We start from the raw sequence: 27597 nt of genomic DNA on the forward strand, positions 1-27597 counted from the left end.
TATCACACAACTTCATGTTGCAGCTTCTTCTCTCTGTAGTACAAAGTCTTAGGATCCTTATTCACAAAACGTATTTATTATTTCATAGAGGTTTTAGTTGATGACTTTGCCAGTCCACAAACCACCATCCTAATATCAATAGAAACCACTCCAAAAAGAATGTGAGTATGATCAGGTGTAATCTATTAGAAGGGAAGAAATTAAACTGTAATGTTTCTATATCATTCTCCACTCCAGGAAATATTTGCTGTTCCATATCCCAGTGTCAATAACAGCAATTGTGCTTCCAACAAATCCTCATCTGTGTCACAATTTAACGTCACTCTGAGACGCTCTGTTTTTGGCCTCTCAGAGGAAGTCTTTTGACAGTGCTTCTCCAAAGTTGGGTGCAGCCATGAGAATTGCGATGGTACAGATGATGTTGAAAACGCTGAATCCCACCAGGCACAGCCGGTCAATGACGGCTGCAGCAAACTGCCACTGCTCTGCCAAACTCAGCTGCCGGTCCTGCTCGCGAACACGCTCAACTAGGAACTGCACCTCCACCAGAAGAGCCTGCAGCTGGTTGTCCACGGCCACAGACCGACTCACGCTGCTGTGGGTGTGCAGGGCAGCCGATCTCCCTGCTCCAGAACCAGCGTCTAAACCAGAGGGTCCGGAGGATGTGGTTGATGGGTCAGGGTCTGGAGACAGCGGAGGTTCCAGCGGAGGGTTCCCAAACTTGGAAGATGGGAGGTGGTGATGGATTGGTGTATCTCCAACCGGCCCTCCTCCTCCTCCTCCTCCTCCTCCTGCTGCCACACCCTCTCCTTCTCCTCCACCTGCTCCACTGTTAAACCTCCCATGACTGGTAGTTCTGCTCCTCTGAACTGGTTCCAGTTCTGCAGTGGTCTGGAAGGTCTGGAAGCCCATGTACGGCAGATGTCCATTAGGCTGGGAGTGAGGATTGGGGCTGGGGTCTCTGTGGTTATGGGAGGGGTTGGGGAGGATGACAGCCTGGGAGCTGGGCCGGTGGGGCAGTGGGTGTGTCAGAGGGTGGTTGAGCTGGGCCAGGCTGGCCTGCAGGGAGTTAAGGCCCTGTGGGAGGGCAGAGGGCACTGGGGTGGGGATCGTGGTGGTGGTGGTGGTGGTAGTGGTCGGAGAGGACAGGGTCTTGCTCTGAGAATCTGCTTGGCTGTTGGAAAACGTTGGCTCCGCCCCCTCGCCTGGACGCTTCATCCGCAGGAACCAAGGAACCCACTGCAGCAGAACCAAGTGCACCTGGCAGACAAGGAGACATTTACTGATGGGAGAGTCTCAGAGCACACCTTAACATTTCAGCTTTGAATCTTCATTTAATCACCATCTTGTCTTTTATTGTTTTGTTTTGTTTTGTTTTAATCAGCAATTAATATATACCAATACCAATACTTGGTTTTGAAAACAAAATAAATTCTCACACTAAAACTAATCAATGACGCCATGCTACATCAGTGTTTCTCTGCACTGCCTGTTCCTTTTATTATTGATTTTAACCTTTAAATTTTAAACACTGTATGACCTGAAGTCTAGCTATATACTACCGAGACTAATTATCATGTAAGATCCTGAGCTACAGACCAGGGGTGGTCCAGCTCTCAGACTTGGGACAAGACAAGACAAGACAAATTTATTGGTATAGCCCATTTTTAGAAACAGTTTGTTCACTAGCATGACAACACCCTCTGCCCTTACACCCTTACATTGAATCTGCTGCTGTCAATATTTGATTCTAACTCTTGCTATTTTGTGATTTTATTCCATTGCTTTTAACCACTGTAAGCTTATTGTTTATTAATTGTTCATGTTTTAAAGATACGTACTATAGTATTTTGTTTTTCACTGTCCAGATCATTGCTCCACAAGTAACTAATAAATCAGCTCAGCATTGTAACTCACCCAACGCGGCATGTGCCCACTGTCTGGGTTGTGGTGATGGAACTGGAGAACGATCACTGTGGCTACTACTGACATCCCAACAATCACCATGGTGCTGGCGAAGTACTGACCTGTGACAGGACATATTTTGCTCAGAGGGGCGCAGGTAAATCTGTATGCTCTGTATGTCAGTGCCTCTAAAACCCACTGAAACCCACAGACGCACACACGTGTCCTCAGAGAAAGGAATAGACTGACCTATCAGTGGCACAGAATCTGAAGTGGCGGGCATAATCTCTGCAACCATCAGCATGAAGACAGTGAGAGAGAGCAGAACCGTGATGCCTGCAGGCAGACCAAGACACCGGGGAGCCATGGGAAGCAAAGAAAAAAGAAAAGAAGCTTCTTAAGAGACCAAGTACACGTGTACACTTAGTGGAACAGTATGTTTTGTATGCTGCACTTGACTTCTCACCACACTCATCTGTCTTTCTGACACTCCTAAGGAAACTCATTTGATTTTTCTCTCTCATCTTCCCTCCTACCATTTCTTTCTTTATCTTTTTCTCTGCTTCCCTCCATCTCAGCCCTCCTGACACCACACAAATGCTCAGTGTAACTGACTGAAAGCTATGAGCGAAGAGTGAAATGGCAAGACTGAAGTGAAGTATGTCGGTGACTTCCAAAGAAAATTGTAAAGTATTTGCAGCTAGAAATAGATTTTTGTCTCATAGGAGATGCATCTTGTTTTGGCATGTTCTCTTCCGTGCTCCTCTTGTTGCTCCTCACCGAGGCTGATCTTCTCCCCAGAGTTGGCAGGGAGCAGGAAGACCACTAGGGTCATGGAGGAGAGCAGCACACACGGGATGAGGAGGTTGAGAGCATAAAACAGGGTCCTCCTCCGTAATGTCACCACAAAGGTGACGTCGGGGTAGGGCTCTGCACAGCAGTCATAGAAAACCTCATGACGACCTCCGGGGACCTCTGAGAAGAGAGAGACAGACTCAGACACAGCTGAGAAGGCATTGTAATTCAGAAAACACCACCGAGGGCTGAGAAAGTGAGAAAACAATGAATGTTAGGAACTCAAGATGACTAATGAAGTGTGTTTTGTTAGAACTGCTGAATATTTTTCAGTAAAAAGGGAATAGGACTTAAAGAGCTTAGACAAGAGTGCAGAAATCTGACTTATTAAAATTATGGTTTCTGCAGGAATTATGTTAGTATATAGTGTAAGTGCCTGGAAGCACATAAAAACATCAAAGCTAAAAAGTGTATTGCGACTGCATTTCCACTCAACAAGATGTTCATGAAGCACAGTCCAACTTCTCCTGCTTAAATCTAACTACACATCTAAATATAAATCTAATTAATCTCTATGTCTTAACAGTTACCGTACTCTGTGACAGTAATGTAAGCACAGTTACTAAGCAACACAGTTTGTCATGCAGGGGCCCGACAGTTTGCCTCACCCAGTAGGTCCCATTCTCCGTTGCGCATGTACCCCGATACGTCGGCTTCTTTCATCTGGAGGTCCAGCAGCCAGCCGTCAAATGTCCAGGAGCCAAACTTCAGCTCACAGCGCTGGATGTCAAACGGAAACCACCTCACATCCACATTACATGTGCTGATAAATATTCCTTGAAAAGCAGGGGAAGAAAACAGGAGGGTAATGGCTCGCAGTGAAAGAAAAGTAATATTTAATTACAGTGAAATTATCCCAAGATGTAATGGGGGAGAAAAAGTTGATTAAAAAATGTTGTCTGGTGCAGTCAGTTGGAAGTAAATGAAGAGGAAAATATTTGATTGCAGGAAAAATTCTTGGAAAGAATTTGCTGCAGCATGAGTAATGTAGCCTACTGTATGTGTGAATGCAGAGTGACTGAATGCATTGTTTAGACTTGAGGACAAATGCTGCTCAATAAAAAAAACTCACCTGGAGGCAGATACTCACAGAAGCCACTGGAGTTCACCAGCACATTGGTCTTAAAGGTGGCGTCGAACTTATCATGAGCGCTAGAGGATTGCAGCACAAGTGATGAGGCAGGTTAAAGCTCAGCAGATGCCACTGTGTGTGTGTGTGTGTGTGTGTGATGACATGTCACATACCTGTTATAAAGCAATATATCAGGTGTCCAGACCTGGTCGGGAGTGAAACGCAGGTTCTTCACTCCAGGATACTCTGATTGGTTCCACTGGAGGTAGTGGTCGTACCAGTGCTTAGAGACACAAACATAACACCGGTTTTGAACAGAGAAATACAGACAGACAGAGATAGATAAGACACACAAGTTATTATTATTATTACTGTATTATTGTTATTCTGTCTGCCCTGGAAGAGGTGTCTTCCCGTTCCCTCATGTAAACCCAGGGTATCAGGATAAAGGGACTGAATGAGTTGACTTTGCACAAGAAGAAGCTTGGTCAAGCGGCCTTAAAATGAACAAATCTGCATTGAAGTCTTCAAATATCTCCCTAATGGCCTGAACCCAGTTGGCATCTGTGATAACAGCTTGCTTGCAGAATTTTCACTTTACTACACAGATCAATATCACATTATTAATGTTTTTCATTTTACTCACCATCTGCAGCCAGGCATTAGTGGTGAGGATCTGATTCTTTTCATCCTTGCATGATATGAGACAAAGCAAATTAGCAAAAAGGGTGATTTAATTATTTAAGGATAAGCTCACACAGTTAAAACAATATACTCAGGCCCACAATAATCACACACTCCCATCCTTACTGGAAATCCCACAGAGATCCCTGTCTAATAGAACTCAAATGTAAGCGATGAGGACAGTCTTATTCTGTGTTAAACTATGTTGCTAAATTAACCTTAGGCTATAAGATATGTGATGTGACTAATTCACACTGACAAGAGCTCATAATGGGTTCAGCTAAACTTCTGAGTGCATTTTTTACATTAGAACAACCAGTATGGAGGAGGAACAGCAACTAATGACTCTTTAAATGCAGAGGTGGATTTATGAACATTGTTTAGACTTGGGGAAAAAATAGAATCCTTCCTCTGCGTGTGTATTAATAGACCTAGTATACACCCAATAGTATGCCTGTATGCATTGTGTGACTGTAACACTGCATAAATATATGCCATACCACATCCATGACCTGCATCAGAGTAAAGGAGAACTGAACAGTGAGAGTCTGGGAGTCGTTGGCCACCGGTCTTTCCATGGGGTTGTAGTCCTTCAGCAGCTCCCTGAGCAGAAAGCGCTGGTGAGGACCCTGCACTGATACTGAGCAGGATTTAACGGAGGGTGAGAGAGAGGGTGGAAAGAAGAGCAAAAGAAAAAAGAGTGACAGAGTCAGGAGAGACCATGAGAAAGCACTGAAGTGGTGTATTAAGTATAGTCAAGGTGAATCAAAGAGAAGAACAAACACACTTTAATAGGGAATGAGTAGAGACTTTGCAGTGGAGCTTAATCAAAGGGTGGGTTTGTAGAGGTATAATTGGAGGCTATGTTTTAAAGATGTAGTTGCTCTTGAAGGAGCACAGATATATATAGTAGAGTTGACTAAATGAACATTTGTGAGAGAAGGAGAGGACAGGGGGCAGGAAGAAAAAAAGAGCGAGAGGCAAAAAGAGAAAAAAGAAATCCCTCCCCCTAATCAATTAGGTCTCTGATTGATCACCAGCAGACAGTCAGACCCCTTTCACCGCTGTAAAAAATGTCACTTTTATTCTATGCAGGAAATAGAGAGGCTATTAAACACTGAAACACCCCAGACAGACAGACACAGCACTCACGACGATGAAAGCAAGGATCTTTCTCTCTTTGCCCTGTAACTCCACCAAAGGCTTCGATTCACTCTTGATTCATTCTCCACGATGTGATCACCATGGGGGTGGGGTTTGGGGGGGGGGGCAAACAATACCTACAACTTTTCAAACTGCGCACAGTGAACCAAGAGGGCTCCAGTAAATGCGGTCTAAGATTAATGCACCCGCTGTGTAGTGTCAAATCTATATTCACTTACTAGACCATAATTAATATCAATATAACTCCACAGATGGTAGGCCTATAATTCAAATGAATAGTCCCTGGTGCCCATAATGTCCAGGCATAGTAAATTAACCTCTAACAGCCTCATAATCACCCCTCACTTTCTTTCAGTGCATCTCTATCTATCTATCTATCTATCTATCTATCTATCTATCTATCTATCTATCTATCTATCTATATTTACTGTCTTATGTAAAAAAAATAAAAAATAAATAAAATAAAAGCACAGCTCAGCTCTCTAATATCATCTGCAGTAAAGATGATTACATTTCATACTGTTGCTTACTCATCAAAAAAAGAAATCTATTTTTTTTCTATCTGGCTGCGCGACAACAGTCAGTCTGTGTGTGTGAGCTGCTGTGCATAGTTACACAGAGCAAACCGCTCCGTGGCACAGACGTGGAGGACCACATGTAGTATACAGTACACTGCACATGCAGAAAACACACACTTGTTCGAGCACAGTTTCACTTAAAAGCGCCAATGGAAGTCACTCACCTCGGAGCAGAGTCGCAAGTATCAGCAGCCAAAGAGCCACAGTCTGCCACATGCTGCATTTCATCTGAACTGAACAGAGAAAGAGTGAGAGCGAGAGCAAGAGAGCAAGAGAGAGAGAGGGGGGAGATGAAGGAAGGTGAGAGAAGAGGGGTTGTGGAATATAAGTGGAGGGAGTGTGACACTGGCAGTGGCAGAGGAGGGAAGGGAGGAGAGTAAGAGTGAGCAGCAGAGACGGAGTGGGTGAGAAACGCAGTGAAAGGAACATTCGTCTGAAGAGGAAGATGCTGTGTGCTCAGGTCAATCAGCCTCAAAGAGCCATCATGCTCCTCTGCTCACCGCTGCCTTTTTGATATGCACTTATCTGTCATCACATGTCAGTCATCTTCTGTCATTTCACCATGGACCTACACTTGCCTCTCTTTTTTTTAATGATTTTAGAGACCTTAAGAGTGGCTTTGCCTTTGAGAGATATGCCTATGAATAACAGCCAAGGGTATTATACAGTAGCAGTCCCAGAGTTTAAATAGTAGATAGAAGGATGAAAATAAACATTTTCCTTATAAATACACCAGTAATTCAGTTGAAGTTATCGCCGCACATTCACCAGTACATTCACAGAGTAATGCTGACACCCACAGGACATGTTGGCAAAGTGCAAAACGTCACTTGTCAGACAATCTTTGGTCTCCTAAAAGCTCATATGCACTACACACCAGTTCTTTAGTCCCCTAAATGCTGCATAATATAATGAGCCTGGATGATAGAGTGGGTTGTTTCAGCTCAGACAGTGATACATATCATTGTATTTCATTTATTCCATACATTTGAATTTAAGTAAGAGGTGAAAACCCTGCTTCAGTGAGCCATTTTGCTCATATCACACACGATCAAACTTTGAAAACCTATTCAAGTATAATCAGGAAAATGTAGTGTAAGTCATAAGTAAAAGTATGCTGAAAATGGCATCTGTGACTGTTAGACCATTATATATCATATTTTTTATTACTCATGAATTTATATGTGAGCAGTATTTTACTGTTATAAATAAATTTAGTAAAGTTAGTACAGTGTAGTACAGTGTCGGCCCCTTTGGATAGTTAAATGTGTATTCATTATACTGCATGTGAAGGACACAGCAACAAATATAAACTATTTACCTTGCTGATGTGGCTGCAGTAAATCTGAGGTAGTGAGAGAATAAACACCAAAACTCTTACAGTAAGGCAAACTGGAAGAAATTCTGATGCATAGTGCTAATGAATGCATGAAGAAAAACCCTAAACAGAAAATAAGTGGCCCATTGGTGATAAGAGCATGTGACAGAGCAGTCAGAGGTAGGAACTGTGCCAACAGAGCACTGACACACTACAGAGAGTCAAGTAATAGAATATAAAAGTCTGAGAACTAAGGTTAGGAAAGCGATTAAGTCTGTAAAAGAAGAAAGGAGGAAAAGATACTGTGGAAGTCTGGGTGGGGAGACATCTGTTGGAGAAATATGGTCAGCAGTTCACCAAAAGTCATGTTTTCAGACAAACGAGAACGCCAGCATTAAAGAAGAAGGGTGTGGGAGCCACGAGTGAAAGAGAGAGAGAGAGAGAGAGAGAGAGAGAGAGAGAGAGAGAGAGAGAAGAAGAAGAAGATAAAGAGAACTGTGTGATGACTGTTCAAAGCAGCATAGACATTGTAGAAGTAAAAGACAAAAGAATGAGACAATGAGGTGTTTTTCATTGAAAGAACTGCACAGAGCCAAAAAGGAAGGGCAGCTCCTGCAATGGATAGCATAAACTGTGGGGTCTTTAAAAGATTAGATGGTGCAGTGTTACATGAAATACTGACTCCGATAAATAATATATGGAAAGAAGGAACTGTTCCCACATAGTGGAGGCAAGTTTACAATTTTACAACTGGGGGAAGATACCGTGCAGGCGAGCGGGGTCATATACTGTAGATCTATTGCATTTACAGCACTGTCGTGTAAAATAATGGAAAGAATGAGCAGGGATAGATTGGTCTATAAGGTGGAGGAGGGATGGTTTATGGGAACAGAAAGTGGGTTTTGCAAAGGGAGGGACACTGCGTTCTTCCCCTCCACTCTGAGATAAAGAATGTGTAATATACAAAGAGGCGATGTCTTTTGGTACTGAAAACTGAAAACTAGGAAAGGACAGGCCCAATTTAAAGCATATAAAATAGGAATACAAGAGGACTTATAAGAACAGGGTGAAGCTTTATCTAATGGCACGTGCATTGGCATTGGCACAGTGTAATTAGTCTGATACTATTTCACATCATGATAAATGAGCTCTCTCAAGACAATGGGCCTCATTCACCAATATCTTCTTAAGAACCTTCTTAAATTATTTCTTAAGTTGTTCTTAAGAAGTTCCTTAAGAAAACCCTACGTCAGATTCATCAACGCGTTCGTAAGCCTCAGAATTGTTCGCAGCTGTGTTCCTATATTGATGAATGCCATCTCCTCGTAAGTTGAGGGCGTGTGCCAGGTGAGTCTAATTAACATATGATTAGCATAGGTAACAGCCCCATCAATGCCCGTAAAAGGGCATGAGACTGCAGGGCCGTGTGCACACAGAACCCACAGGCACTGAGCAGAGAAGGTGAAGTGAGAAAGAAAGTTGAAATGCTCAAATGAAAATCTCTTGAGGGAGCACCAGACTCCAAACGTAAAAAGAACTTAAGTAGTGAAGTGGCGCTACTGCGGCAGGAATGAAACAAAGAAACAAACAAAAGGCTTATATTTAGTTTATATTTTTGTATTAATATTTAGGCTATATTTAGTAGCGTCAGCAGTGGATGCAGCTCTTCGGGTTGTTATCAGAGAGACCACACTCTCACGTGTGCCATCATAAATATCATCATATTATCACATATTTAAAAAAAAAACAGCCCCCCCCCCCCCCCCCCCCAAAAAAAAAAAAAAAAAAACTGATATGTGTCTATAATGTTTTTTTAAGAAACTGCAATGATTTGTCAATTATTATTATTAATATATGATTATTAAAAACATCATAAAAGATAAGAAAATAATTCTTATTCAAATCATATAATATCATACAACTGCAGAACAAAAGAAAACGCTATAATCGGTTATTTTTGCAGAAGTCTCAGCATCTAAAAGTGCGTAAGTATACTCCTGACTGTTCGTAGATTTTGTTCTTAGTCAAGAACAAATTCTGGATAAGAAAACATTCATGAATGCCACAATCTTCGTAAAAACTTCGTAAGTAGGACTTAAGAACAAATTTGTTCTTAAGAACGATTCGTGAATGAGGCCCAATGTTTTCCTTATATTCCTTATGATAAAAACATATAGGCCTATCTGAGAAAATGCAGGAAGCACTAAATATTATAGCTGATTGTGGAGGCAGAACTAGGATTGAAGATAACAAGAAAAAAGTAGGCTATGATGTATGGTAATACGAGAAGTGAATGTCAGAATTTACTTGTGTTTGGACATGTAACTAAGATATATAAAATACAGTCATCACTGTGCGTGAAAAGGCAATAAACATAATGTGGGTTACTCTCAGACAGGAAAGTACTGTAGCCTATATAGGGTGCTCACCAGCATACACAATTAATGATTTACAAAGCAATGATAGAGATAAGGGCTACACCATAAGTGTTAATGTAATGGAACAGCAGCGAAATCAGGTCTCAAGAGACAGTGCAAGCAACAGCGCTGATGATATGTTTTCATACCTCCCTGATTCCAGCTTTACTTGAAGAAATGGGAGAAACGCCACAGGGAATTGGGCAAAACAAAATGGAAATGCAGTACATTAGGGGAGACCTTTGGGAAAATCCAGTAAAATTAGTTTGGGAAAATGTATAAGAATGTGGCACAGCAAAATTGAAGTAGTCACTCAAGATGAGTAAAGAGATGGAGTCTGTGTATGGGAGGGGGAGGTACCCTTTATCATTCATGGCAAGTTGCTTGAACATGGATTTTTACCACTCCAGAAATAATAGTTAGTAGTAGGCTATTAGTAGTAGTTAGTTCCATGTCGTGCTACTAATGGTAACATAGTAAAGGAAAGACTGCAAAACAGTTAAGACCATTATCTCCAAATTTAAAGTGTACTAATGGAACCTAAGAGGATTTACCTTTTACACAACAGATTTTTAAATTACAAAATAAAAATGACTCACTGTGTGTTTAGAACAGAATTAATGGCCTTTTAATCCCACATTTCCAAATGCAACCTAGTAACCTTGTGGTGGAGTGGAGCTGCTGATAATGTTATATGACAGACAACAGTTCAGTGGGATTTCTTTGGGTGCCACTTGCAGCCTATGTGGAGGTGGAAAGGAGTGAGGCAGTTGATATGACATAAGGGGCACTGAAGAAAGAGATGTGAGCCGTGTTCTCTAGATGGAGACTGGAACACCGTGGGCAGGCATGGGACTTGGCAAAGATGGGCAAACATAAAGATGGACTTGCAGTGGAAATGGCAGAACACAAACTGTGAAACACCTACTCAGGAAAAGAGAACAGCTACAAGCCTGTGCTGCAATATCACACCATGGGCCCAAAGATGCTAACACTTAAAAAGAGTCTGCTGAGTCATTCAACAGTTGTGAAAGCAGTCGTTGAACTCATCATGCCTCAGGATGAGGCCTACACCTGAGAGTGAATCAATCTGAACTGCAGTATAATCCCTACCTGTTTGAGGAGGCAATGTGGCTTCATGGCACCACTGTGTCTGCGAAAAACCAAGAAGAAGAAGAAAAATAAGATGAGGAGGAGGACGAGGAGGAGGAGGAGGAGGAGGACTTATTCACCTCTTCACCATGATTGTTATTAAAATTATAATATATGATTTTCTCATCTGATGTTTCAGCATCACCACGATGGTATTTGATTTGCATAGCAAGTTGTTGTTTTATCACTGTAGCTAAAACGATTGTTCATTAAAGTTTTGAATTTAAAAAAAAAAGAGAGGATGTTGATGACGCTGGCCGATGCGACGTGTAGCTGAGTCCGTCGCCAGCATTCTACGTCACGACTGGCAACGGCTCTTTGATTGTTTTTCAATCACCGCATTGAAAATATTTCACAACGGCGAGAGCTCGCGAAGCCGAAACACTGCGAGTCAAGGTAACTAACTAACTAAAGCTGCAAATGGGCTTTAAATAGTCTACTGTGGTTCGGGCGAAGAGCACCGTGTGTGTGTGTATTTGCGTTAGCAGACAGTGAAGCGACTGTGCTGCGGGCGGTAGTTTGGAAATGGTGCAGTGCCAGTGCGGAGCTAGCAGCTAGCAGGCAGGCTAACGTTAGCTGGAGGAGGGACGGTGCTCGGCGGCATTTTCATCCTTCACCCCCAGGACAAGGCCTGACTACATGTGCCTCAGTGGGGTTTAAACATTTAAACCGGTCGAATCTTTCCCCAATGATGGCGGAACAGACGATTTGTGTCTCTTGAAAGATGAGAAGAGAAGTGCCGACTGCTTGTTAGCGACGAGGACCTCGGCGGTTCATCCTCGGTCCCGCTGCTGCTGGTGATTAAACCCCGCTTAAATAATCCTCCCCTTACTGAAATTACATACAGAGTGCATCAATCTCGTCTGGCCTGCCATAAACCCCGACTGATAGCTATATATAGCGTAAATGTGTCACCTTGTTTTATATTGGAGTGTTTGTGTGAATGTGTATGATTTTTTACTTCGTTAGCTTTTAGCAGGTGATTGTGTTGACCGGGTGATGCATAAACGTGAAACAGGCCTTTGTCATACAGGGGGTGAATTTTAACTGTGCTGCTCGGGTTTATTTTTTTATTTTTATTTTTTTTTTAACTTGCTTGTAAACACGTCACTGGCTATTTTCACTAAATAGACCTTTATTTACTAATAACACACAACTGAATCCACTCTTGACCAAGCTTATAATGCTATGTTTATTTTGTCCAGTTACCGAAACTTGGTGAAATCAGTAACTCTTGTGTTGGATAGTGTCCTTCAGCGTGTAGTACCCCCGCCCCCCATCGCACCACAATGCTGTTATTAGACCTCGACTTTTGCTCTAATATTTGTATCCTCCGAAATGTATTACATTACTATAAGTCTCCACCCCCCACCTCGTTTGATTTCTAATAGGAGAACCTGATCTTAGCACGTGTTGTCTCCTCTGCTACAGCGTGCCGTGTACAGCCCGCGTTCAAGGGAGGATGTCCTTGTAGCTCCACAGTAACAATGATACATGATTGTTTGAGTTGGGCCACAGACGCAGGAGTCAGTCTACGGCCGTGGAGAGATGTAGCCTACCGTTTTACTGTTTTACTGTTTTAATGCTTTGTCTCGACACATCTGGCCACCTGTATCTCTCTGTGTCCGCCTGTCTGCTCTCTGGCGGTCACGTGACTCACTATGGAAACCTATCTCTTTTTTTCCAGAAATGAAATCGAAACTTACTTCGTCTTTGTAGGCCGCAGTTTCTCTTTCCTTGTACAAGCCTGTGGATTTCACACTGTGGATTTCGCACTGTGTTGTAATAGAGTAGCAACGCACTTTTTATGGCACGGTATACGAGCATTTATAAGCGAAGGGCATCTGTGGTCTTCATATCGTAGAAGTTGCCGACAGGACCTCGCTCATCCAAACCGGAAGACCCAGCGCCTCGGACACAGATTCAGCTTCAAGCGATTTCTAATGTACCGCCCGCGTTTTCTGTATTAATCGCCGTTTAAATGTTAACATTGCATTTATTTTTCGTGAGTTTTGTTTCAAGTCATCTGATCATTTTTAAGCTGCAGGAGCAGCTGCGTTAACAAGTCTGACTTTTTATTTTTCCACCGCTGCAACTACTGTAGGTGAGATCCAGAGTACCGTGTGAGCCCACAGGGCCTTGTGCTACCTGTGTGTGGTATGTTGTTTACAGGTGTAAATACGGGAACCGGATAAGCAGTGTGTATGTGTGTTCCAGTGATGATGAAGGGTCACTTTGAACATCAAACAGGTGGTGTTTAGCTGTGTCTTGACATGACAGCATAAAGCATACAAGAGTTGATTCATCAGTTGTCTCGTGGTTTTGTCTTGCCCGGGCTCTGAACAGAGAGGAGCATAATGACAGTAGATGCTGAAAAACACAGTTGTTACTTTGGCTGTCAACTGTTGCTTTGCATCACGGTCAAGATGAGTCAGCTCCAGCCCCGTTCGGCCCCTGGGCTGCCGGCCCTGTCGGCCCCTATTACTGTGATGAACCAACACTATGGTGTTCTCTATTAATGTGGCGGTGTTGGGCCTGTTCAGCTCTATGTGACAGACCAGTGATGCTGACTGGGCCAGAGGGGATGAAACCCGACTCAGTATTGGATGTTGTCAGTCTCGGTGATATAGACAGAGTGTTGTCAGATATGATACTTGAGTGAGGCTGAATCGATGTTTGTTGTACCATTGAAGGATATTGGAATTCTGAACTATGCTGTTTCACGGGATCTACATTTCTACTCCATTAATATTTTTCGGTCATAGCTGTATGTGTACAAAGACTTATCGTTGTAGTCAGGGCTGTTGGTTAGCAACTGCCACGGTGCTCTACCCACAGCACAGCACTAAGAGGTAGCCCTTCATGTTCTTATGTCCTTGAAACTGTCCTTTTTGTCTGCATCCCTGTCTCACTTTCCCTCCTGTTATGGATCCAGATCTAGCAATAATTTGTAAGGCCAGAAATAAAACAGAATAGTCACAAGAAGTTCTGAATTATTAATCACCATCCTTTTACCCTGGGATTAAGTTTCAGTGTGACTGGGAGAGACAGTATGTCACCCTGCAGTCTCCTTGTAGACTGGTTGAGGCATAATCTGAGGATATAGATAGCAATGTTGACAGTGTTGTTGGTTGTCATTTGCATATCATTTTTTATATTTACCTGATATCTATGAATCTCCTTTCTGTATACTGCTCCTCAGGAAGATGTGTGGGGTCACATTAAAACACTCTCCTTGGAACAGGTATAGATGCAATGACTAATCCAAGGACGTCTGAGCAGTTTGGAGGCCTGCCAGTAGGGCATGAACTTGTGTAACTGGCTATGATGACAGTTTCTCTTTCCCATTTCTTTTTGTCACTGTTCAGTTATCTTATCTTGTTATTTATTTGTGTTCATTAATTATCTCCTCCTGACATTGTTCTTTGTTTTGATTTCAGGGGCTCTCAGTGTGCGACTTTCCTGCCTTGACCTACCATCAGGCTCCACCGTCTGTATTAAACGACATACACCCATACAGAAGCTGCACGGCCAGCGGCACGGGCCCCCTTCACGCTCACCCCCTGCGCTATGAGCAGAGGTAGAGGAGGGCCTTACAAGGAACACTACCACAGACATCCACCGCTCCACCCGCAGGCCAAGGAGAATTTTAACAGATCTGGGCCAGCCTTACCCTACCCCAGAGTTGGCAGACAGCAGACCCCATATTCAGGTTACTACAACGGTCCCGCCCCTCCTGTAGTGTCCATTCAACCCCCAGTCCCGTCGCTCATCCCCTCTGCTCCACCCATACCAGGCCACATTAAGGAAGCCCCTAAACCAGTGGGCCATAACAGTTCACATAATCAGCAGTATAGTCCCAGTCCTGTTCCCAATTCATTTCAGTACCAACAGGCAGAGTTCCTGAGAGGACACAGCTCTGAGGCGCCACACTTCAGAGCCAGCCCACGAGGAGGGGGAGGGGGAGTGGTACCCGGCAGGCCACCCGTCGCCTCATATCACCCCCAGTCAGGACACAGTAGATATCCAAACTCCAATACCAGCCCCAGGGGCAGAGGTGGATACAGCCATGACCAGAGTTTTGCATGCCCACCTTCTGTAGGACCTCCACGAGGCGCCCAAGGCCCCCAACACCCGAATCCCAACCATTTACAAAGTAAAAACTACAACCAATACCAGTACAATAATAGACAATGGTGCCTCCAAACAGACTCTCTCTGTGACAGTTATCAGAGATTGTCTCTACATCGAGACAGGACCAACAGAGGAGAAAGGTTTGACAGACATTCTGCTTCAAGCAGCTTGAACGTTTCAAGCTTCGGTAAAACTAACATCACTCTCACCCCTGATATCCAGCACCAGGTACATAGAGCTTTGGCAACATTGGGGCCCAGTGAGAGTGTCTCAGCAAAGTTGTTAGCCAAAAAGTTGCGTCTGCCCAAAAAGATCGTGAATAAGGCCCTCTATTCTTTGGAGCGCTCACAGAAAGCCTCCAAGGAAGGACTCCACCCTCCAGAGTGGACTGTTCACCGAGAACCTCTCGGATTTAAGGAAGATCAAAACTCAGAAGTACAGAGTCCACCATCTCATCCGTGTGTCAGCCCAGGACACTCTCCACAACCGGAAGCCAAGGTTGAGCTAAAAACAGAAACAGCAAGAAACAGGGGACAGGCCAAAGAAGAGGACTCTGACACAGAATCCAGTTCTTCTTACAGCTCTTCTTCAGAGTCATCTGACTCTGAAGCTTCCCAGTCACCAGCACAAGGTCAGCACGACGAGAAAGAACACCCCGGCACCACCAGCTCCCCTGATCAGGAACTTTTGCTTCCCATGATGGCAGACCAGAAGGAGCTAGTTCTGCGGTACCTCCTAGATTCAGGGACGGCATCTGCTATTGTCATAGCCAAAAATCTAGGGCTTAGGGGTGCCAAGTATGTAAATCCCACCCTTTATGCACTGGAGAAGCAAGGTGATGTCATTAGAAACACGGATAGCAACCCACTCACCTGGGAGCTCTCCACCCACCGCAGGGAGAGGATGGAGAGAAGCCTCAAGGCTGCACAGAGCACCCCAGCTGAGGGAGGGGCCATGGAGGAGGAACCCCGCATTGAGGAGAAGGGAGGAGGGTCCGTCTTCCTGCCGTCACCCCCACTACCACCAATGCCGGGCCTGGAGCCAATATCACATCCAGAGGGATGGATGCCAGAGCAAAGTCACAGTGAAGCGGTAGGCTGAAGTGCTGGGTGTTGTTTTGTATTTTTGTGTTTATTTAGTTGTAGGTAGTTCAGTCCTTTCCTTCATTTTTCAATTAAGATAACCATCCGCAGAAGTTTAGTCGGATCTTATTAAGCCTTTCACCTCTTTGCTTTTCCCTCCTCAGTCCCAGTCCTCCCTCAAGCCGCTCTCCTTTACCTCAAGTCAAGACAAAGAGACCAACGAACAACAGTGGGCGTCCGACGAAATCCCTGAATTCCTCAATGCCATTCGCAGAGAGACGGATGCTGAAAAAATGGCAGCAGAGCAGTCCAACGACATGGGAACTGTTGCCGTGTCGCTGGCCGCTCCACCTCCTCAGAACCTGTGGGCCAAATTGCAGGAGGTGAGGCTGAAGAACCCGGTCAGCGGCCTCATGGAGTATGCCCAGTATCTGGGCCACAACTGCGAGTTCCAGCTGCTTGACCAGTCAGGACCCTCCCATGACCCACGGTTAGTGACATGATCTACTCTGTTAGTGTAAGTTTTTAACTGATCCGAAGTGTAAATGATAATTACCTGCATTTCTATGCTGCACTATTAAATTTAACAGGGGGTAAGTATTGACCTTACTACCTTGCATTAGATTTGGACCGATCTACACTGAATTAAGTGTTTTTGTCAATTTCGTTAAAACAGTCAAAGAGATAGTTCAGCTTTTTTGAAGTGGGGTTGCAGGGCTCGACAGTGCGACAGTTTTGCTCGCATTTGCGTGTTGATAATATCCCGTGCGAATAAAAAATTGCATTCAGTCGCATCAGTGCGACTCGGACAGAAACTGCATGCACCGCTTTGCATGCTGTTTAACGTGAGCAGTACCCCCCCCCCCCTGCCTGTTTGGTGATTTTGGCCGCTTGTGATTTTAAAGCTTGTGTACATCGGGGCCATTCAGATGTAACGTCTTTTCCGCACATTACTTTCAAGGTAGACGCGCGTCATGCACGCCAAGGCGACACCGTAGCAGCGCACATTCGGTGCAACGCGCTTTTTTTCCGTGCACGTTCGACCTGCTTCTTCCTCCGGTACACGGTCTCGGGCTGTGTCTCTCCTACTGTTTCACACGGAGCTCTGCCCCAGGTGAAGGAAGCCCTTAGGTGGTACGTGGCCTCCGAGGCTACCGCGGAGCTATCAAAAAAAAAAAAAAACGCTTGTCGCGGTGAGAACAGCTGACATGTGGTCACAGTCTCACAGTGCAACATTCATATAAACTTCAACCTCAAAGCTCCCTGTCTGACCTGTCCCTGAACATCACACAGGGGCAGCATGGAGCTGCTTGTGTGACAGGTTGTTGAGGAAAAATGTTTGGTGTTTTTACTGTTCTCAAATGTAAAAATGGGTCATGTTGGACCCTCAGCATTATTTAAGGCTTAAACAGCCTGCTACAACATTTTTCATTGTGCTCCTAAAAAATCTTAGTGTAGAGCCCTGTATGTAATGTTCAGCTTTTTATACTGAGGGAAATATAGGTTCACTGCTCATCAATACCCCCACCCCTGGGCCACATGCACACACATACAGCGCAAAACTAAAAACTAATATTGGTTGTAATAAATATTCTATTTTCTCACACATATTTGCATTGTTTGTCTTTCCTGATTTTTGTTAAGGCAAAGAGCCAGTTAAAACATTAAAAATTAGTCTACAGGGTTAGGATTATAGGCTAAATCTACTTTATTTGTTTGAAAATGATATTTTCACCAAAACTGCAAAATTTTTATTGTGCTACTAAAAAATGTTGTGTGCTACTAAATTTTTCAGCATGGTAGCACAGTGCTACTTGGAAAAAAGCTTAGCGTCAAGCCCTGGGTTGTATCAGCTACAAATGCCCATTCAGTATAGATGCAGTAGGAAGGTCTCTGCTCTCCCCCACTGAGAAACACTGGTACATCGCGCTGCACCAAGACACACTGTTGGCAGTGAGGGACGATTAATCAGCGTATTTTCGCACCTACAAGAGGTCCCAACTCAAAATAATACACCAGTTCAAGAGTATGATATAAAGTAAAGAATTACAATGCATCAGCTGGTCGCAAAAAAGTTTGTTTATCTGGAACTACCAGATCAGGGCAGATCTGCTTTAGTCCTCACTACCAGTCAGCGTTTCTACTGGATTTGATTCAGAAGTAGCAACTTGTCAACACGCTGTGGAATTAGTTTCCACAGTGACCTGTGATCTGGGAACTATTTAACAGATTGTATTTAAAAACTTGGTCTTTGAAGTTTTGTTTGTTATCTTATCGTGTGATACAGACGTTATTGTTTTTCAGCACATTTGTTAGGCTCTGTGAAGACCCTGATGACATCTTCAATTGGAGCCACTCAGCTGATTTGTCTCATCTGTATATTTTCTCTCCCTTTGTCAGATTCCGTATGCAGGTGATGCTCAACGGGAAACTGTTTCCTGTTGCAGAAGCTTCCAGTAAGAAGGTTGCGAAAAAGGATGCCGCTGCGGCCGCACTACGCATCCTCATCGGAGAGATGCAGGGAGGAGCCAGCACAGGAGACGAGGAGTGTACGGCCAATACGGACCAAGCCATCGATCTTCCCCTAGACACAAGTGTAAGTTTCTTTGAATGATAACTGATAACTGACATTTAAAATTCTGTTAAAATGTGGTACACTACTTTACGTTATCACTCCATCAAAAGAAGAGATTGCAGTTCTAACAGTTATGTGATTATTTGCACAGCCTCAGTAAAAAAAATATCATGCTTTTAAATACAACAAAAAGAGCAAGTTATGATTTTTCTTTTTTTAATCTACCAGGGGGCAGCTGAGAGCATGGGGGGAATTTTTGGTTCTGGGGGTGTGGAAGAGATGGGGATGGTGGAGGGACCTCGCCAGCCACTGTCACGCTCTCTGCCTGGTGGCAAAAATCCAGTTTCTGTCCTGATGGAGTACAGCCAGCGCAGTGGGAACCCCATCGAATTCATCATCACTGGGCAGGCAGGCCCACCACATGACCCACGGTACTGACGCCTCCACGTCCCTCTGAATCTGTCCTTTTGGATGTTGCTCTCCCCCACACTGCATGTTTTTAGACCGAGTTCCTCTGTTGTCATGCATTTCCTGGTTGATCAGCTATTTCTGTTCAGTCTATCCTTACTACTGTAGTCAGCTGAGAAAGAGACAAAGAACCATCTATCTTTCTGTTTATAATTCATCCCTTTAGGCAGCTGGTTGGTCTGGGAGATACCCAGATACCCATAGATTTCTGTAGCACTTCTGTTTTTATGACTAGTACAACACAGGTTCTTGAGTCACTATGAACCTGGTGCATCTGATGATTGATCTGAATGTGATAAGTCATGATTAAACTGCGATGTCAGTTACACACCAAAATAAGTCCCTCACTCTCTCTCTTTCCGTCCTTTTCACCTTCTCTGTCCAGGTTCATGTACAGGGTGAAGGTGGGAGAGAACTTGTTTGCCGAGGCCTCGGCGCCGAGCAAGAAGGCAGCCCGCCAGCTGGCAGCAGAGGAGGCCGTCAAAGAATTGATGTCTGATGGGAGATTACAGCTCAACAAGGTGTGGACTGAAAAGCAGAGAATGACTGCATTTGTTAATTTTGCTTATTGCCAAAAGGAGTGGAATGACTTAAGAGGAACAGCGATCACTCTGGCAGAAAGAATCGATCTTGTCACTTTGTTCAAGTTGTTCTGCTTTCTTTGCTCACACCTCTCCTTTCTCCTCCCTACCACTGCTTTCTTTTTTCTTTTTTTTTGCAGCCCCAGTTGCCCCTCGGCTCCTCCAGTGATAGTGATGGCGGTGGTACTGGGACTACATGCCCCTCTTTGCCCCCTCTTACTGCAGATGAGTTGCGAGCAGCACACGAGGCAGGTGTCGGGGACCTCATCAACCATCTGAACAACAATGCAGTGTCAGGTCTTCTGGAGTACGCCAGAGCCCGGGGCTTTGCTGCTGAGATCCGCCTGGTGGGCCAGTCTGGGCCACCGCATGAGCCAAAGTATGTGTGAGCTGCATGAAGACACACACACATGTTAAACATGTACACACAAGAAAAAATCTACTGTTAAGTTTGTCCTGAGCTCTGAAATATGTTCCTCGTGTACTTAAGGGAAGAATGAATTGTTTCTCTGGAGCTCTGTGGTTCTAAAGCCGTTAGCGTACTGAGGATCTAAAAGGAGTTTGGACAACCCTGTGTGATTACCTTTCTCCTGCTTGTCAGGTTCACCTACCAGGCTAAGCTGGGCGGACGTTGGTTCCCTCCAGTCTGTGCATCCAACAAGAAGCAGGGAAAACAGGAGGCGGCAGATGCTGCATTACGGGTCCTGATTGGAGAAGCAGAGAGAGCAGCCCGCACTGGGGAGCTGATCCCAGCTGAGGTGAGCTGACTTTTTATTGATTTCACATTTTCTAATATGCAATCAGGCTCAACATGGGCACAAGCCATATCATATGGCTCAGCATATCAAGAAACTTTGCTTAGTTGAATTAATTAAGCAGAAAAATTGACTTACTTGAACGTAACGTTGGCATGTATTCGACTGATCACAGCATTTAATAAAACATCCCTGCAAATGAGTTGGCACCCTCACCACTGTTGCCAGATTTCGGTCATTAAAAAAAAATCGCTGATAGTTTGGCCTGACTTTCAGACATTTGGGCATTCTCCATCCAACTCTTGTTGGAAAGCTTTTATTGCACTTAACATAACAAGTTGTCAAGCTGCCCCTCCTCTGGTCCACTCTGTGTGGAGAGGGAAGAAAGAGCAGAAGAGAGACGTGACCATAAAAGACAGAAAAATGCAGTAGAGACTTTTACACCAACAAGTGCACATAAATTTTCTTGTTTTTTAAGATTTTTTCTTTGGTTCATTGGATGTCCAATTTAAAAGGAGATGGGTGCTCCCCAAGGCAGTGGAAATGTTTGAATGACACTTACATAATCTATAACCCAATTAGGGGTGTAACACACACAAGTCACGGTTCGGTATGTACCTCGGTTCGGTACGGGTTTGGTACAACAGACACTAATGAATGTAAAACTAAAATCTTCTGTTATAAAAGTAAAAAAAAAAAAATAGAATAGAAAATGAAACAAGTGCAAAAGGAGTGTTATAATACCATTCATTAATTAGAGGAAAAAAACTTGCGCTTGACAACTGGCAACTATTTTATTTATATATATATATATATATATATATATATATATATATATATATATCTTAAAAGAAAAAACAAGAAACTAACATCAATGTTGGTTTACACAGTTAATTTAGGTCAGATGCCTGTTGCTTTGGTGATGTTTCTGGTCCTGTCTGTGTTCATGTCAAGTTAAAAGCAGCGGGATAAGTTGTTGCACACAACTTGTCTTTTTCCTTGCACCAGTGATTGACGTATCACGGTGATGCCGTCGTCTTATATGCGATAACATCTTTGATTTTAGATTTTTTTCTAATATTCACTCAGACGTATTCATCGTGTGACTGTGTGCACCAAATCGTGACCCCCGTACCACGACGGCACGGGACGAATACAAATACCGTTACACCCCTAAACCCAATTGGAAACATAACCAAGAGAAGAAAAAATTATAACTCGGCAGATAAATCATAGTAAATAAATCGTCACTGTCTGCTATATTGTTGTTGGCATTGGCTTGCACTGGCTTGCACTAACAAAAACAAATATTTGCAAAATTGATAATAATCCCCATTTAACTTTTACACTTTTAATACTTTTATGCCAGTACCAAGGTACTAAGATGCACAAACAACAACTCGTTGCCATGTAGAACTGTGTTATTATGCCAGTGACAATTAAGTATTGAATTGATTTGAATTTCCTTTCTGTTTTGCTTGTCCTAGCTTCCTGTGAGCGGCAGCACTTTGCATGACCAGATAGCAATGTTGAGCCACCAGCGCTTCAACGCCTTAACCACACGTATCCAGCACAGCCTTCTGGGTCGAAAGATTCTGGCGACCATCGTCATGAGGAGAGGGGAAGGCCTGGGGACTGTTGTCAGCCTGGGAACTGGTATACACCTTATCTTTTAGTAGCCTATGAAACGATGGTAGTGGTGGAAACTGGGAATAGAAAGAATTTTGAAGCAACAGAATAACATGTGTTGTTACTGCACTTTTCCATGATTTTTAGTTGCAGTTTTTTTTTTTCAGGATTTCTGTGCTGAGAGGCACACACTGTCATAAAGCTGGAACAGAACTAGGTCACTGCAGAAATGACAGGCGCTGCATTTTTGTGTTCTTTGACATTGAACATGTCTCTTGTTTTGTTTTTTTCGTGGTTTTTTTTTCTCCCCATCAGGAAATCGCTGTGTTAAAGGGGAGGAGCTCAGCCTTAAAGGAGAGACTGTTAATGATTGCCACGCTGAAATCATCTCCAGAAGAGGATTTGTTCGGTAGAAACAGATCTTGCTCTTTCAACAAAGTTTCTTCCCCAGTTCAAAACATGTCCCGCTCTTTTCTCCGGTCACAGTCTGCTGCACATTATTTATAAGTCCGTCTTCCATCCTGTCTCCGTTCCTCTCAGGTTCCTGTACAATGAGCTGCTCAAGCATTATGACGGCGCAGAGGACAGTATATTTGAGCAAGCGGATAGCGGCAAGCTGCAGATCAAACCTGACATCACCTTTCACCTCTACATCAGGTGGGAGCATCAAATGTTTTCTTTCTCCTTGTTCGCCCCCCCCTCAATCTTTCATCTTTTATTTTCATCCTGTCCATCAGGGACGTGCATCAATATTTCATGTTTGGATCAATGTTAGTTAGCGTCTCCTATGTTTTCTTATGTCTCCTCTGATTATGTTATTGATAGCACGGCACCCTGTGGGGACGGGGCTCTGTTTGACAAGTCCTGCAGCGAGTCTGGGGACGAAGTCGAGGGCCATCAGCCTCTGTTTGAGAACGCCAAGCAGGGCAAGCTCCGCACCAAAGTGGAGAACGGTGAGCCATGAACCACCTCCTTTACAAACATTGTAGCAACCGATATCTTGCCATAAACAAGAGCTGTGACCTTTGTATGTTGTTTGTGCTCCAGGTGAAGGCACCATCCCAGTGGAGTCGAGTGCTATTGTGCCCACCTGGGATGGCATCCAGCACGGAGAGAGGCTGCGAACCATGAGCTGCAGTGATAAGATCCTGCGTTGGAACGTCCTGGGCCTCCAGGGGGCGCTGCTCACCCATTTCCTGCATCCCATCTACCTTAAGTCCATCACACTTGGTACAGCATGTCGTTGCATTGTTACAGTTGGAGAACAGATAATGTGACAGATAAGAGAGTTAACATCAGTGAAGTTGGATGAATTCCCAGTTTTAAGTTGCCCTTCGTCTCAAATATCTGTTTTACAATGATCGCTTGTTCTGATGTGTTAGGCTATCTGTACAGCCACGGTCACCTGACACGTGCTGTTTGCTGCCGGCTGGCCAGAGACGGTGAAGCCTTCGCCAAGACTCTTCCTGCTCCCTTCAAGCTAAACCACCCAGAGGTAATCTCAGAGGCTTCTGGCAATGTTATGTATGGACATTAATCAGGAATATTGAGGCGGTTCTCACTGAATTCATCAATTTAGCTGCCAACACTGCTGTTTTATGCCTGCACAACAGTTTCTTCATTGCCTGTCCTCTCTAAATTTGGCTCATCCATCAATTAGCAGAAACACAGTGACACGCAGCTGAACTTTTTCCTTGTCTTTAGCCCAGTTTTTTGATCGCTTTCAGTAACACACCAGGGAGATTGGTTGAAAATGCCATCCTCGACTGACACAGTGTGACGCAGCCATCACACTGAAACATGCATTACACAACTAATTTTGCACGCTCTGTTTGGAAATGCTGACTCACGCTGAAGGGCCAAATTAGCCTGATTAAACAAAATCTGCTCTCTCCGTCCCTCCCTTCTCCCACACCACCTGGCTGGACCGTAGGTGGGCAGAGTGAGCGTGTACGACTCCACACGTCACACAGGCAAGACCAAGGAGTCCAGTGTGAACTGGAGCTTCCCAGACCAGCACAGTGTAGAGGTGTTGGATGGGACCAAAGGCAAACTAGATGGGTATGTAGTACACAGTGTGACAAACCTAAACCCTGTCTCTCCTGATATCAACACATGCTTTGTTAAAGATTTTGACACTTATAGGAAAGACATCACAGTCAGTTATGGATATTACAATCCAAGTTACAGTAGTCCTCATGCCTCAAAGCTCTTCGAAATCAGTCCCTGGTTGTGTGGTGTTTTCCTACACTGCAAGACAAAATCTGTGGGTAGATTTCCTTATCAAGATCTGTGCAGTGCTGACATTTATATTTTCTTCAGTAGACCAGTTTATAATATGCAGTTCTACAAGCTTACAGTATTTTAGACTTAGCTTATTTTGATCCACTTTACTCCGTGCAGTTCCCAAGTCCTAAACCCCAAGATATGTGATGTGGCAATCAATGCTCTGTTTTGTTGGGAATCAATGTCAAGTAACTACGAAGCTTATCTTATTTTGTTTAAATTACCCAAGACAGTATGCAGCAGGCAGTGAAGATACAGTATAATCAGACCAGACAATCTATCACGTTTTTCACTTTTATGGACTAAACTAACGTCTTCCCTGTAGGAACAAACTGGCTATGTCCCGTGTGTCCAAGACCAACTTGTTCTTGCTGTTCCGCACTCTGTGCCAACGGTGTGGCCGCACAGACCTCCTCTCCCACCCCTCCTACTCCCAGGCCAAGATGACGGCCATGTCCTTCCAGCTGGCCAAGCAGCAGTTCTTCCATGCCCTCAGCAACCATGGGTACGGCGCCTGGATCGGCAAACCGCTGGAGGAGAAGAGCTTTGAGTCAGGGGAGGGAACTGGGAACAATGGAGCAAGCCTCCATGTGGGATACGGCGGCAGTAGAAACGGGGGAGCGATGGAATACAAGACAGAGGAGGCATAGAACAGGGCAGGGTACATTACTAAGTTGCTAATATGAATATGTGGGGGGAGGGGGGGTGGGGGAGAAAAGCACAAGCCAGGGGCAGATGTGAAGAAAGAAAAGGACAATCAAACAATGTGTAGCCAGCAGCCAGAACTGTATCTTCTGATGGAACATGATTAAAGGCTGCGGAGGAAGAAGTGATGGAAGGGGACAGAATGAATGAAGGAGATGGCAAGGGCAAAGCCTGGAGGGTGAGTGGGATCACAGTTGACAGACAGAGCCAGAGAGAGAGATTCAGGGGGTGTACAAAATATTGTAAACACTACATGAAAAAGGAATTAGTTTGAAGTCAGTAAATCGCCATGGCAAACACTGCTATAAAGCTGAGCTGTGCTAACTTGCAAGACAATTACTGTGTTTGGTAGGATCCTTCATACTGTTTGTAACTATGCGTTAGTATCGGACTGTAATTTCAGTTTGTCTTTGTAATTATAATGTTTGGCATACGCTGCTATCATTTCCTCCTCTGTTCTCTTTAATATGTTAAATCACTTTCAGGTTCTTTGACCACTGCATGAGATGATTTGGCCTCTTCAGACCTGTTTGTTGTCTGATTTTGCCATGAGAACCTCAGTAGTTGACAAGTGCTAATTGGCGTTCAACCCAACATCACCCTGCATTGTAGCAGTGTTTGTAATTGTAATTAGGTTAATGTAGAGTATCTGTTTTTTTTTGTTTTTTTTAATTGCACTCACTCTAGTTAGATGTCAAGTGAATTTGGAAACAAGTCCTTTTTCAGTGCAGTCCCAGCTTACAGTGCAAAAGCTTTCACTGTACATAAGAAGAACATTAATGGCAACTTTTTCTCTGATCAGTTACAGACATTCACTGTGCAACATTTTAGGCTCTAGCTCCCATACATACTCTGAAGACTTCAAACAGGCCCCTTTTCTGAGTTAGACCAGCTGTAGGATTTAAACCTTAGCGCTCCATCCATATGCTGTTTCCATGGTTACCATTAGCACAACATAGGTCACTGCAGACCTTTGGATCAGTCCCCCAATTTCTCTGAGCTTTTGTGCTTTTATATGGAATTACTGATGTCAAGGCCTCCAAAAATTACAACAGTTCTGTTCCTACTGCTCGTGTGTGTTTTTCGCTATTGCTCCTTGTTTTTCTTCACTTCTGTCAATGAAGTCATCAATAACTGGCCGTGCTGGCGATTCCTGGAAAGTGTCTCATCCTGCCTGCAGCCTGCCTGCATAATGTTGTTTTACATCTCAGTACACAAACAGACTTTCAGGTTCTCTTGCACGGCCGGTTGTTGGTGACTGAGCTTTGTTGTTTGAGGAGAGTATGTTGTTGGTTTTGGTTGATTCGGTTACATGTAGAAGGATGATGCAGTATATACATTGGGTGTATACAAATACATGGACACACAGATGTATGGTGGGGCCCAGAAGCCTGAGTTTGAAGTATCCACATTGTCGGAGCGCTCTGTACGATTTATGTGAGAGATGTGCTGTAATATCTCGTGATGTCACAGTGGTCAGATTTGCTCTGGTAACTCCAGAGGAAAAGCTTAGAGCGACAAAACTCCCGAATTGTCTGCTTACTGGTTTAAAGCTTGAAGTGATGAGTTCCCTCTGCAAATCAGAGTTGGACCTCTCCCTGGTTGAAGCATGATTAGGTTCCTTATCACCGTCCCGAAGTTTAACTTTTAATTGAGGTCTTTCTTAATGTCTTGAAAGGTGGCAGGATTCTCACAGATATTGTGATGTGGATTACACATACACATTGTTTTTAGTACGTGTAACATTTCTTTAAATCTTTATATACGTATTTACAGTATATTTAAGTAAATGGCTTTAAAGCTGAAAATGTTTAGTATTGGTGCTAAAACTCAGGCCATTGGGCCCCACTGTTTGAGGTAGTGTTTTATATATGTCTGTGTGTGGATGTATATGTATAGGTTTCATGTATATATTTTGTAAATCATCAACAATTGTTTTATATAATTTTTTTTCTGATGTTTTAATGGACTATGCCTTTTTTTCTTTTTTTTTACCAATAACATTTGGAAAGTTTGAAAAAATAAAATAGGTAGCAACATTTCAGAAGAGTGAAAGAGGAGTTTGTTGTTTTGTAGACTGCTAAACTGTATTTCACATTTATTTATCACATGATTCTTTCTTCAGGGGAGTGCTTATATCACCTGGAGGATGATATGGAGAATAAGACATTTTTTTAAGGGCTGATAGACGTTCATTATGTCAAAATCAGCTGTTGAGTTGTTAAAAGAGGCCCCTT

At 43.7% G+C, this 27597-nt stretch overlaps 2 protein-coding genes across 5 annotated transcripts; one reads left to right on the plus strand and one right to left on the minus strand.

The window, feature by feature from the left end:
* Positions 1-12906, minus strand: LOC310998938 (neuronal acetylcholine receptor subunit alpha-7-like). The gene is made up of 11 exons (XM_083989202.1): positions 12852-12906; positions 11107-11146; positions 5017-5156; positions 4479-4523; positions 4006-4115; positions 3833-3912; positions 3369-3536; positions 2686-2880; positions 2155-2241; positions 1918-2027; positions 1-1260 (listed from the first exon to the last, which is right to left on the minus strand). Exons 3-11 carry the CDS (start codon positions 5092-5094, stop codon positions 349-351), a joined length of 1785 nt encoding a protein of 594 aa, XP_083845328.1. The 5' UTR covers positions 5095-5156; positions 11107-11146; positions 12852-12906; the 3' UTR covers positions 1-348.
* On the plus strand, positions 11432-27392 carry adar (adenosine deaminase RNA specific). Of its 4 annotated transcripts, none has more exons than XM_083989194.1 (16): positions 11432-11541; positions 14586-16371; positions 16526-16851; positions 18762-18957; positions 19165-19367; positions 19790-19925; positions 20126-20364; positions 20587-20743; positions 22228-22396; positions 22685-22778; positions 22910-23026; positions 23195-23322; positions 23417-23599; positions 23752-23864; positions 24303-24430; positions 24981-27392. In XM_083989194.1, the coding sequence occupies exons 2-16, from the start codon at positions 14716-14718 to the stop codon at positions 25303-25305; spliced, it is 4170 nt and encodes a 1389-aa protein (XP_083845320.1). In that variant the 5' UTR covers positions 11432-11541; positions 14586-14715; the 3' UTR covers positions 25306-27392. The 4 variants fall into 4 exon arrangements, with proteins under 4 accessions (XP_083845320.1, XP_083845323.1, XP_083845321.1 ...); XM_083989197.1 differs by lacking the exon at positions 11432-11541 and adding an exon at positions 11710-11942; XM_083989195.1 differs by lacking the exon at positions 11432-11541 and adding an exon at positions 12712-13249.
* Positions 27393-27597: the final 205 nt, after the last annotated feature.

The sequence above is a fragment of the Trachurus trachurus genome (assembly GCF_905171665.1).
Source record: "Trachurus trachurus genome assembly, chromosome: 16".
In the NCBI taxonomy this organism is placed as follows: domain Eukaryota; kingdom Metazoa; phylum Chordata; class Actinopteri; order Carangiformes; family Carangidae; genus Trachurus; species Trachurus trachurus.